At 36.0% G+C, this 11863-nt stretch overlaps 1 protein-coding gene across 1 annotated transcript; it reads left to right on the top strand.

The window, feature by feature from the left end:
• Positions 1-293: 293 nt before the first annotated feature.
• LOC137729329 (uncharacterized) lies at positions 294-9286 on the top strand. Its single transcript, XM_068468248.1, has 13 exons — positions 294-602; positions 1142-1215; positions 1666-1749; positions 1924-2004; positions 2928-3008; positions 3802-3894; positions 6057-6236; positions 6393-6460; positions 6642-6693; positions 6901-6954; positions 7038-7130; positions 8698-8764; positions 8979-9286. Exons 1-13 carry the CDS (start codon positions 452-454, stop codon positions 9065-9067), a joined length of 1167 nt encoding a protein of 388 aa, XP_068324349.1. The 5' UTR covers positions 294-451; the 3' UTR covers positions 9068-9286.
• Positions 9287-11863: the final 2577 nt, after the last annotated feature.

Here is an 11863-nt window from a genome sequence, read left to right as displayed (position 1 = left end):
TTTTAATTAACTACACCTAGATTTTAAAGGATTCTAAAATCCTTTAATTGACTACACCTAAATTTGAATGGATTCTAAAATCCTTTAAAATCTTGTAATTGACTACACTAGGATTTTTAAGTCTTTTAAAATCCTCTCAAATCCAAATTTGACTACATCTCCTAAGGTGTAAGATGTAAATATCAAGAGGGTGTAAAATGTAAAAATAGGTGTCTCAATGGTACAACCTTAAACAATTGCAATTAATTTTTGTTCAACAAACATAAGTATAGCCGGTGACATTTCAAATTAAAATTTGTCAACCGGCCGTCTCTGTCTCTGTCTGTCTGGTCGGGTCGTCTCTGCTGAATTGAAATTCCCGAATCGCAGCATCCTTCCTTCCTTCCTTCCTTCCTTCCTTGTTGTGGACTGGTGAGATAGAGAGGGCAGGCACGCAGACAGAGAGAGGCGAATGGGTAGGGACGGTGGTATCCTTGAGAAGCTGAGGAGTTTGGACGCCTACCCTAAAATCAATGACGATTTCTTCAGCCGTACGCTCTCTGGTGGCATCATTACCCTCGCATCTTCCCTCCTCATGTTCTTCCTCTTCGTCTCCGAGCTCGGTGTGTAATCATATGCAATTCCAATTCCAATTCCAACCCTTTGCTTAAGTTTGCTTTTTTTCCCTCCTGTATTTTACAAGTTTAGAAATTGAGCTGTAGTGTTGTGGGTTTTATCTGTTGGCTTGAATGATATTGTTTTGGGTTTCTTTAGGATAATTCAATTAAGTTAGCAGAAGAAATATAATTTAGTTTGTTGACTTGATATTTACGATTTTTAGAGGGGATAACTTATATAGGTTAATGTTATTATTCCTTCATGTCGCCACCGTTAAGCTGCTGGAAGCCCGCCTTAATTAACCTTTCATACTCCCTCCTGTGATTTTTCTTTGATAGTAAGAACCACCCAATGCCAGTGATCCATCAGGGGATCAAAAGTGTATAAGAAAACAGCACAATAGTAATCGTGTTTAAATCTGTTTGTAAAGCTGAAAATTTTTCCCTTCTTACTGCTATAGTGTAATGCGTTGAGACGAATGCTCGAGTGCTTATTATGACCACATGTTAACCATATAAATTCTTTTACTTGTTTGTGCTTGCAGGACTATACCTCCACACTGTTACAGAGTCGAAGCTTCTTGTAGATGTTTCAAGAGGAGAAACCCTACATATCAATGTAATCCTCCCCTTCTTCCTCCCCACTCCCTTCTGGGGTGATAAATATCAAAATCTTCATTTCCAATAACTTCGGAGATTAAATTAAACTTCTTTTGCAGATATCAGTTTTGTAGAACACCATCTTACATGTTACGTTCATAGGTTTACCTCTGTCATAGGTTTTTACAAGATCAAATCTTCTGTACCCAAAATGGTTGTGGCCTCTTGTGGCCTCCATCATTGCTTGACACATATTAAGTTTATGAAAACAAAATTAAGAAAAGTTCAGTTTATAAATATGTGTCAGTCAATGATTGGGGCCACAAAGAGGCCACACCCATTTTGGGTGCAGAAGATTTGATCTCGGTTTTTGCATGGAGTAGTTCTTTTGCATGTAAAAATTTTTGTCCTTCATAATTGTTAATGGTTGTAGATTTATTAATTCTCTGTATCTTGTTTGAAACTGCAGTTTGATGTAACTTTTCCAGCTATCCGATGCTCATTACTCAGTCTTGACACAATGGATATTAGTGGAGAGCGGCATTTTGACATAGTATGTACCGCAGGCAGCTGCTTCTTGATAATTATTTTCCTTAATACTTCCAATTGTGTTAGGAACATGCCTATTGTTGACTTTTATCACAATCATACCGCTAGTGACCAACTTGCTTGAATGTCATGCTCACTTATTTTGTTAACTGACAATTTATGACACATCTACTTTCAGCGACACGATATAGTCAAGAAACGAATTGATGCGCATGGTAATGTAATAGAAGCTAAGAAGGATGGAATTGGTGCACCAAAGGTTTGTGGGAACACATGTTGTGCCATTTTCTTCAGAAAGCAGTGGTTACATATCGTACATGTTTGAATACCTGTCTATATTATTTGGTAAACATAATATTATGACTTGTATTTTACTCTCTGTTCAGTTTTTGTGCTTTTGGAAAAAACATGTAGAATTACAGAAAACCCTTCATAACGTGCACACAGATGCATATCAAACAAAATTTTCATCCGTATTCCTCATAATCTGACTATTCTGTCTGTGGCTGCATGGTTCTTTGTGGGTGCAGCTAGATTAAAATTACCAGCATTCACTATCTTCCATAATTGTAATTAATCATGTGATTCTGATACTTTCATACGGCTTTGTAGCAGATGCTTTACTGTCTTTGTGAATATTCCATACATCCCTTCATCATAGCATGTGCTAGTGCACCATCGCTTGAATATTTAGGTTCTTTTTTATGATGGGTAGAGTTTGACAAGGCATATGAACTACAGATTTGAATTAGTAATGCATTTGGCCTTATTTACTGACATGGAAAATGTTGTTATAGAAAAATATTCTAGCGGCGGTGCCTTATGCACCATTTTTTGGTAAACTTCATTTAAAAGGTACTGCTTTTGCAAGTTTGTTCACCTTTGTTGCATGAGTAGTGCACAAGAAAACACCTAATAAAAGAGATCTAAAAGCAGACCCATTGAAACAAGAACCCATCAGTGAAAACGAAAGAAGGGGAAAGAACCTGATCACCCCTTCGTAAATGGAAGAAATGAAAGTAGATAATACATAGGTTTTTTTGTTGCAATCCTTGTTCATTTTTTTGGGAGGGAAGCGAACAAGGAATACGAAACAGAATATTTTGTTTCTTATTCCTTGTTTGATTGGTACCCTGATCCTTTAATTTATTTATTCACTTTCATTTTAATTCTCTAATGCAGATTGAGAGCCCCTTGCAAAGGCATGGTGGAAGGCTTGAGAATAATGAAAAATATTGTGGATCGTGCTTTGGAGCAGAAACGGTATAAATGATTTTCTTCCATTCCTTGTGTTAATAATAGTTCTTTTTTATTTGGAACAATAATGCTAGGGACACCATGTTTGGTCCCAGATGATCTGCCTCCAATTTTGGAGCTCTCTAGACTCCGCAGCCGCAGGTACAGATTCCCAGAAAGAAGCCCAAAACAAAACCATAGAGAACTCTTTGAGTGCCTGACAGGCTTTGTGTGTGTGTGTGTGTGTGTGTGTGTGTGTGATTAGTGGTTTCATAGAACGCCTAGTGATCCTTGTTCTCTCCTTGTAAACATTTTTTTCCAGAAAATTCCATTAACCTTGGGATACTGCAAAAGCTGTCAAGGGGAAATGTTATTACTAAGAAACCGTTCAAAAGCTCAATTCCTGTAAAATCTCCACTAAGTTATAAGGATTCCCTATCACAAACTGAAAAATACATTTCGATAGCGCCATGTTTGAAGAATGCGTATGTGTATGAGTCCTTAGCATGACCAGTAAATTTATTTTTTAGTGCAGAGGATGTAGATTAAGAAGGTGGCACAGCTTACCAAATCTTTTAAATAAGTTGGTTTTGTCCAACTTGCTTCCTTAACATATGTACACGAATGCAAATTGCCTTATTCGTAAATGTCCTGCATGCTTGATTCATTAACATTTGATCAAATATTCTTGTTTTGTTATTTCATATTTTGGCAATTCTGTTTTAGTTAAACTGATTAGAGAATTAGTAATCTTGAAGCGTGCATCAACGAGATGTTCTTCCATTGTCCTTTAATCTCTTCCTTTTTCTTTCTTATGCAGTCTGATGATGAATGCTGCAACTCGTGTGATGAAGTTCAAGAGGCATATAGGAAAAAAGGCTGGGCACTGACGAATGCAGATTTGATAGACCAGGTTAGGTCATAGAAACTTAGGATTTTTCTTTGTGCGATCTGGTTGACTGGTATAAACATGGGCATATTACACCAATAAGTTTTCATATTACAAATGTCTCTTCTTGTGAGTCTGATGACATACCAAATTGACTGAGAAAGTTAATAATTGGCTGGGGCACAGTTTCTTTCTTCGAGATCTGTATCTGAAATTTTATACCTAAGAAGTTTTGGACATCTCCGAAAAATTGAAAAGAAGTGTTAAGGCAAGGAGGCTGAGGATAAGGGGATTTTTGTTTACAGCTAATTTTCAGTTTTAATCAATGGGAGACTGAGGAGTAAGTTTGGAGCATCTAGAGGGTTAAGGCAAGCAGATCTCCCATCCGCTTTTTTATTTAATGTCGTGGTGGATGGGTTGAGTACATTGGTGAAAAGAGCCAAGGAGATCTGGTAAAGGGTTTGATAGGTGGTAGGAAAGAAGTGGAGATTTCTTATTTGCAGTTTGTGGATGATACAATTCTTTTACTTTCCAAGAATGATCAAAATTTGAGAAAATTATTGATTGTACTGGAAGTTTTCTGTACTACTTCGGGACTGAAGATGAATAGAGGAAAATCTTCGATTCAGGTATTGACACCCCATAAAGAAAAGTGGAGAAGCCAGCTATGGTCTGGTGGTGGTGAAGTGGGCAGATGGGCTGTGAAGTATCTGGGGCTGATATTGGGTTCTAAGCCATAGGCTCAAGGACAACTGTAGATGCAAGCCATATGCTTGGTGATAATGCTTGCATTAGTATCAAATTGACACACAAATAAACACTTTCCTATTATTTTACTTTACCTTTTCATAAGGTCCTACGTTCGCATTGCTTTTGAGTTAAAAATTAAATGAACAAGAAAAGTGTGCATAATATTTTTTTATATAATGAGTTTGTGTGTTACAATCTCTGCGGAATTCCTGGCAAGAGGTAGGTACATAAAGATGATAATGTTCCAAAAAGATGACAAAGACCCATCACAAGCCTAGCAAATCTATTATTGAGACATGTTCAACAACATTTGGATAATTCCTTCATGTTGCTCAATTCAAAGGCTTCTTTCCATCCCAATGGACCCGAGTACCCATCGGAATATAGTACATATACTCCAAGAGAACTTGAGCAGACAAAGCACTGGGACCTCTCACTCTATCATCGTGTTCCATAATGTAAATGCCATTGATGTAGAACAAGTAACTTGAATTTAGAATTTAGAACTAGAGGATAGAAAGAAATAGAAAGGCCGAGTAGAATCCAAGATAAGACAGAGGAGTAGAACAGAAATATAGAGGAAGACCGAGATAGAAGAAAGATTCAGAGAAAAGAAGATACGCATGGAGAAAATATGATTAAACAATCATTATGTCTGTCTAAATACAATTAGAAAGTACATATTTATACTATTGAAATCCTACAGCAAGGGTATCGTCTGGGAGAATCTTTTATCGGTTGTGGTTGTAGACTGCTTTTGCGGGAGGGAACTCCAGCTTAAAGGTGAATAAAGAGTGCTCGTTGTCGATCAGAGTAAGGTGGAGAGGTGGGTTACTTCCTGGGGTGTGAATGTGATTAAACAGTTGCCACTCCCTTTGTTGGTTTTTTTTTTTTTTTTTTTTTTTTTTAGGTGGGGGTTTGGTTCCAGGGCACAAAAGTTTGAGAAAAGGTTACAAAGTTGGAAGTTAGTTTCTCTCTAGAGGTGGCATGTTGACTTTTGACTACATCAGTTACCGAATTTTACAACGATTCTTAGACCTGCACTTCACTTACTCATTGAATTCACTTCAATATCTGTAGTGACATCCACCAAAAAATTACTTAATAAATTTAATTTGAATAAGCAATAAGAGAGACCATCTCTCGTTAAGAAGAATAAATATTTTTTCATAATCAATATTTTAAGTAAACAGGTAAACAGGCCTGCTCGTTTAAGGGCCAGTATGACCTGGAGTGAACCGGGCTGCATGTGTGGTAGGTTTTAGGTGTAAGTTATTCGGGGCATTATTAAAGACTGGCCCGAGTGGGACATGGCGCACTATAGGTCTGGTCTTGACAGCCATCTGTTGAACACCTTTACTCCTAAGTTTGGACAGTTTTTGATGTTTATGTGGCATTATTTTGATATTAATCATCAATGTGCTTTTTGTTTGCAGTGTGAACGGGAAGGTTTTATTCAAAAGATAAAAGATGAAGATGGTGAAGGATGTAATATTGAAGGATCCCTTGCAGTTAACAAAGTCGCGGGAAATTTTCATTTTATGCCTGGAAAAAGTTTTCACCAGTCTAACTTTCATGTCCATGATTTGCTGGCTTTCCAGATGGATAGTTACAATGTAAGGAACATTTTATTTTCTTTGGTAGCAAAGAAAATAATATAATCATGAAGTATAATATAAGTTTTGCCATCATTTTTTGTTGTAATTTTCATTTTTTTGTTTTCTAGTAAAAAGCATGTGCCAACGATTTCAGTTTCATATTTCGTGATACAGATAAGTCACAAGATAAACAGATTAGCTTTTGGTGACCAGTTTCCTGGCATGCAAAATCCCCTTGATGGGTAATTGTTTCTTTCTACCCATCCCTAGCTATTTATAAATTGAAGAAATCTTAGTGGCATCAACTTCAAAATATGGATGTTTTAGGTGATAGTTTAATAGATATTGTTGATATGTTGTCAAATACAATATCATATGGTTGCAATTTGAATCTTTTATGTTATTTTCTTACTGCATTTTCAGTGTACAATGGATGCAGGAAAGACCAGGTGGTATGTACCAGTATTTCATCAAGGTTGGTATTATCAGTAAATTAATTTGGGTGTTGCTATATGGTTATCCTTTCCAGGAACTCTGTTGAATGATTTCTGGAATTTCATTGCTTTCTCGGAATAATGACCACACAGGATTGCGAGCAAGTTATTATTTGCATTTGTACTGTTTCTTTAAGAGTAGTTATTAATCAGTGAGGATATTTTGACACTTAATTTATACTTTGCAGGTGGTCCCTACGCTATACACCAATATTAGAGGCCGTACAATTCGCTCAAATCAGGTACTTTTAAGCTTGTTGAATTTTTTTGGTTTGTGTTTTCCATCACATCTGCCCTGATATGTAGTCAAATTTGTATGGTATAGTACTCTGTGACAGAGCATTATAAGAGTTCAGAGCTGGGACACTCTCAATTGCCACCGGGAGTTTTCTTCTATTATGATCTTTCTCCAATTAAGGTGTGTTTCCTGGTCCACATGTAACGTGGTATTCTAAATCGGATGTAGTGTCTTTGATAATTATGGTGGTGTGCCCATTTTTCTTAATTTGCTTTTTTGTGCTTTCCTTCTCTGGTAATTACGTAAAAAAGATAAAAGTTTAGACTTTCCACGGTGAAAACATTCTATGTTTGTGGAAGCAAGTTGGGGAAACTAATGAAAACAAAAAGGCCAAATTGCATAAATCATCCCTGTTATTAGAGACTAGTCTCAAAATGGCCCATAGGGTACGGAAATTGGCATTCAAACCCTTGTGATGAAGCCTGATAACAATTTAGCCCAAAATTGAAATTTTTGTGGATTCTTCATCTGAAGGATGCATGCGAGCCTCATGTGTGAGGTTAACTTTGTCTTCGCACCACTATTATTTCAGTAAGACAAGTGAGCCTTATAAATCTCATAACCCTTCCTTGTGGTGTCAACTCTCAAGATGGCTCATGGTAAAACAGTTGACACTAAACATTTGCGGTGAAGCATGTTAGAAATTTAGCCCAAAATTAAAAATTTCATCGATTATTGGTCCAAAAGGATGCACGTGCACCTCACGTGCGAGTTAACTTTGTCCTTTCACCTTGTTTTATTGAGAAATGATGAATTTCATTGTTTTAGGGAGAGGCAATATTGAATGGGTTCATAAATGTGAAGGTGTTAAATATATTGGAGTATTATCTATTTGCCTCCTTATGTGCAAGTTATGGCAGTGCATACAACTTTGAGATGCAATATAAAGCCTCACAGAATTTCTGGTTTGTTGTGCACATCAACGACAAATGAGAACCCAAGTCTTGATCGATTACCCACAGAATAGAACACAAAAATAGGAGAGGAATATTGATGATAGTATTAGAGACGTGGAGAGCGAGAACAACAAGGAAATTGTATGGTCTCTAGTTTGTTTGAGTGGTATCTCATTTACAGAACTCCTAATAACCCTTTAATAAGAATCGGGACAATTAGGCCAACATCTATTAATATTAGTAGAGGTTGTGACTTAATTCAAGAGTTGAAGCTCGTACCTGGGACTAACGTGTTAGATGGAGAATCTACGAATGTGGGGGAAAAACTATGGGCTGACTGATGAACCCCAGCAGAAAATATACTTTTATCCTCAGAATGCTCTTCCCTTTATCTGATTATAATTTTTTTTCTTAACTGAAAATAGATCTGTTGGTTTTTCTTTTTCTTGTTAAGGATAAGATTCGGACTGGAAATTGACATGAGAGCACATCGACATGACTCAGAATAGTGATGCAATATAAAACTGACTCTCATGCCACACTCAAAAACCAGTAGGATTTTTAGAGATGTGGAACCTTATGTATGCTCCATTTCTAGTGTATTTGAACTATTCCCCAAATACGGGGGAAAGAAGCCTTCTTGTTTCTAGTGTAAGTCTGAACAATATGTGAAAAATTGTCAGGTTTATGACTTCAGTTAATAAAGTAGCTCATAATCATGTTATTGAGATGAACACTAGTATGAGCTGCCCTGTATAGCAAACCATCTTTACGTTTTATTGTTGTTGCAGGTCACATTCAAAGAAGAACATGTTCCGTTTTTACACTTCGTGACCCATATTTGTGCCATAGTTGGAGGTAATCTAGCCCATTCTTACATGCATTGATGTATGTCGAAGAAACTAACACAGTATATGATAAGTCCTCAAAATCTTTCTGCAAGTGTTATAACCATTTGATTCAAACTTCAAATATAAGCATTTCTGAATGAACACACTGTTCTATCTTTTTTGTGGTTATGTTTTTACTTAAAGACTTCTAACAAGTGATATAAACCTCGACTTTCTTCTAGGTATATTTACCGTTGCAGGACTTGTAGATTCGTTTATATATTACGGTCAAAGAGCAATTAGGAAGATGGAAGCTGGAAAATTTGGGTGAATCCGGCAGTTGCTCTAATATCCTCGGCTTTCTGGGAGACATCGATTACAAGTAGATGGTCATCGAATTACTCTCTCCTCTCTCGAGTGTCGTCGTGATCACAGATTATTAGCAAATATGTGAAACTAAATACAAATGTGTAATGTTAAATTCATTTGGTTGAGTTTTTCTTTTTGTAAGTCAACTTACTGGTTATGCAAAGTGATTTCATGCATGTAACCACAAAGGTCGTTCAGGCTTCCAAACAGATAAATGCACCAAAGTACTAATTAATGGGTAATGTACTATATTTCAACAAAATGAAAATGTATGTGGAGTGGTGTGTGAGGGTAATTTGTGTCACGCCTTGATTACGAGATACGCCACGAATTGATGTGCCAAAATGACGTAGCGGTACAAAATACAGAGTCTATTGGAACTCATACATAAAACATCAGAGCATCATCGGAATACAAATTAGCAATAAAAGGTAACAAAACCTCCTCTTGAGTGCGCTAACCCAAACTAGCTGCACCACACTGCTACAGTTGCAAATATAATAGCGCATAACGTTAGCTCGCAAACATTTCAAATATACATAGATAGAACTTTTCATAAAAGCAAATCGACGACTAGGTTGTAAACGTATATATCTAAATCCATGTTAATCCACATTTTTTGTGAAAAATGTAAATTTTTTATTTTCTCGAAATATTTTCATGTGCGTTAAGGAAAACATCGTAAGGCATTTGCAAGCGATTTTACGGTTTATTTAGCAATAAATGTATATTTAATAGAATATTTCAGCTTAAAACTTAAAAAATAAGTAAGCAATATAGTAGTGATGCCCAAAACAAAGTCAAAATGAGATTCCACCCTCAAGAATATCAATGGAAAGTCTTACATTAATTTTCAAAACTTCACGGTGAGGCGAATGTGGAAATATTAGATTGAATGATGATTTAAGTAAACTCGACTAAAAACAATCAGAGTTAACCCATGTTTTTTGTAAAAAATGAAAAAAAAAAATCGCGAAATATTTTCCGTGGATATTAAGGAAAACATTATAAGGCATTTGGAAGCAGTTTTATGATTTATTGAGCAACACATGTATATTTAGTAGAATATTTAAGCCGAAAACTAGAAAAGTAAGTGAAAAATATAGCAGTGAAGCCAAAACATTGTCGCAAATGTGTTCCACTCTCAAGAATACCAACGGAAAGTCTTACATTAATTTTCAAAACTTCACAATGAGACGAAGGTGAAATAAATAGATTAAACGATGTACAAATTTGTAAAACCGACTAAAAACCGTGAGTGTTAACCCACTTTTTTTGTCAAAAATGCAATTTTTTTTTGTTTTCGCGAAGTATTATCTATGAGCTACATAAAACCTTATAAGGCATTTAGAAACGGATTTACAATTTATTAAACAACAAATGTATATTTAGTAGAATACTTAAGCCAAAAACTAAAAAAACAAATAAAGTGTAGTGAGGCACAAAACATTGTCAAATAGAGTTCTACCTTCAACAATCTCAACAGAAAGTCTTACCTTAATTTTCAAAACTTCACGGTGAGGCGAAGGTGAAAATAAATAGCTTAAACGATGATTTAAGTACGATTAGGGGAGTATTGATAGCGTGGTGCCGATCTTTCCCTATTCCAAATTATTTGCTTCAAATATCTTTAAATTGAGGTCTTATATTGTTGATTACAAGTGTTCAAATATGAATAACATAGGAAAAAAAAAATTATAAGCAGAAAAATATTTTTTAAAGAACATGAATATGATAGTTTATTGTTACGGTAATAGAAATAAAAGAAAAATTAACAAAAAAAAAAAACTATAAAAGAAAATTTAACAAAAAAAAGCTAAAAAGAAAAAAAAATTGAAAATGGGGGGACCGTTATGATGCTAACTACAGAACATGAAGATAATCGTTTGATATTATGGTAAAGGAAAAAAGAAAAATTTAACAAAAAAAAACATAAAATTGATTAAATTGATGGTTTAGGCGTAAGGAGATGCAGCTTGAGCCCAAGCCAAGCGAGCTTAGGTGCTAGCCCCAACCCATACGCATGCCTTCGAAAAGGCCCAAGGCGTAGCAGAAGCTATGAAAGCCCATGAGGTTTAGGGTTTAGGTGCGTGTGAATAGTAATGGGTCGTAAAATAACACCATGAGTACGACTCGTTCAGCACCAAACGCACTCAAATGTTTAGTGTATCAGGATTGATAGCAGCTTACAAATGCCCCACTCCCGACAACAATGCTTTGTCCGGTCAACCATGGCTGACCCTTGAGATTAAAATTAAACCTTACTGTCTATTGATAATGGCCCATAAATGCCTACCCCCAAAACGAATACTTCGTGCGGACAACAATGGTCGACCCATGGGATTAAAACTAAACCCACCCCTATAAACACCCTACCCTGGCATTAATGGTTTGTACATGCAACAATGGTTGACCTGTGAAATTAAAACACACAAAGTACATGTGAGAATTTTCATGGTTGACCCGTGAAATTAAAACCAACAAAGTACGTGTGAGAGTTTTCATATGAAAAATAGTTTATCACATAAAATTAAAAAGTCACTCGCCAGTAATCTTATGCATTCCACAATCAACACAATTGAAGTGTCATGCAAACTGAGGCACACACAAAATGATGTACATGTCATTGGGACGTCACATGTCTATGATGAGCCAATCAGACTTCATCAATCTGTATATACCTAACTCTAGTCATAATAAGGATCGTTGTACGAGTTTCGAGAATTCACTTGTGCAAAAGGACCAAAATGGCCCTATG

The sequence above is a fragment of the Pyrus communis genome, chromosome 3, assembly GCF_963583255.1.
Source record: "Pyrus communis chromosome 3, drPyrComm1.1, whole genome shotgun sequence".
NCBI lineage: Eukaryota > Viridiplantae > Streptophyta > Magnoliopsida > Rosales > Rosaceae > Pyrus > Pyrus communis.
This window is presented reverse-complemented; position numbering and strand designations above follow the sequence as displayed.

Bases quoted from the DNA above. Each gene is read 5' to 3' on its own strand.
- LOC137729329 (XM_068468248.1), top strand. From the start codon at position 452: ATGGGTAGGGACGGTGGTATCCTTGAGAAGCTGAGGAGTTTGGACGCC. The intron at 3,895-6,056 runs GTTAGGTCATAG...TTTTGTTTGCAG, and splicing joins ATGCAGATTTGATAGACCAG to TGTGAACGGGAAGGTTTTAT. The intron at 8,765-8,978 runs GTAATCTAGCCC...ACTTTCTTCTAG, and splicing joins TATTTGTGCCATAGTTGGAG to GTATATTTACCGTTGCAGGA.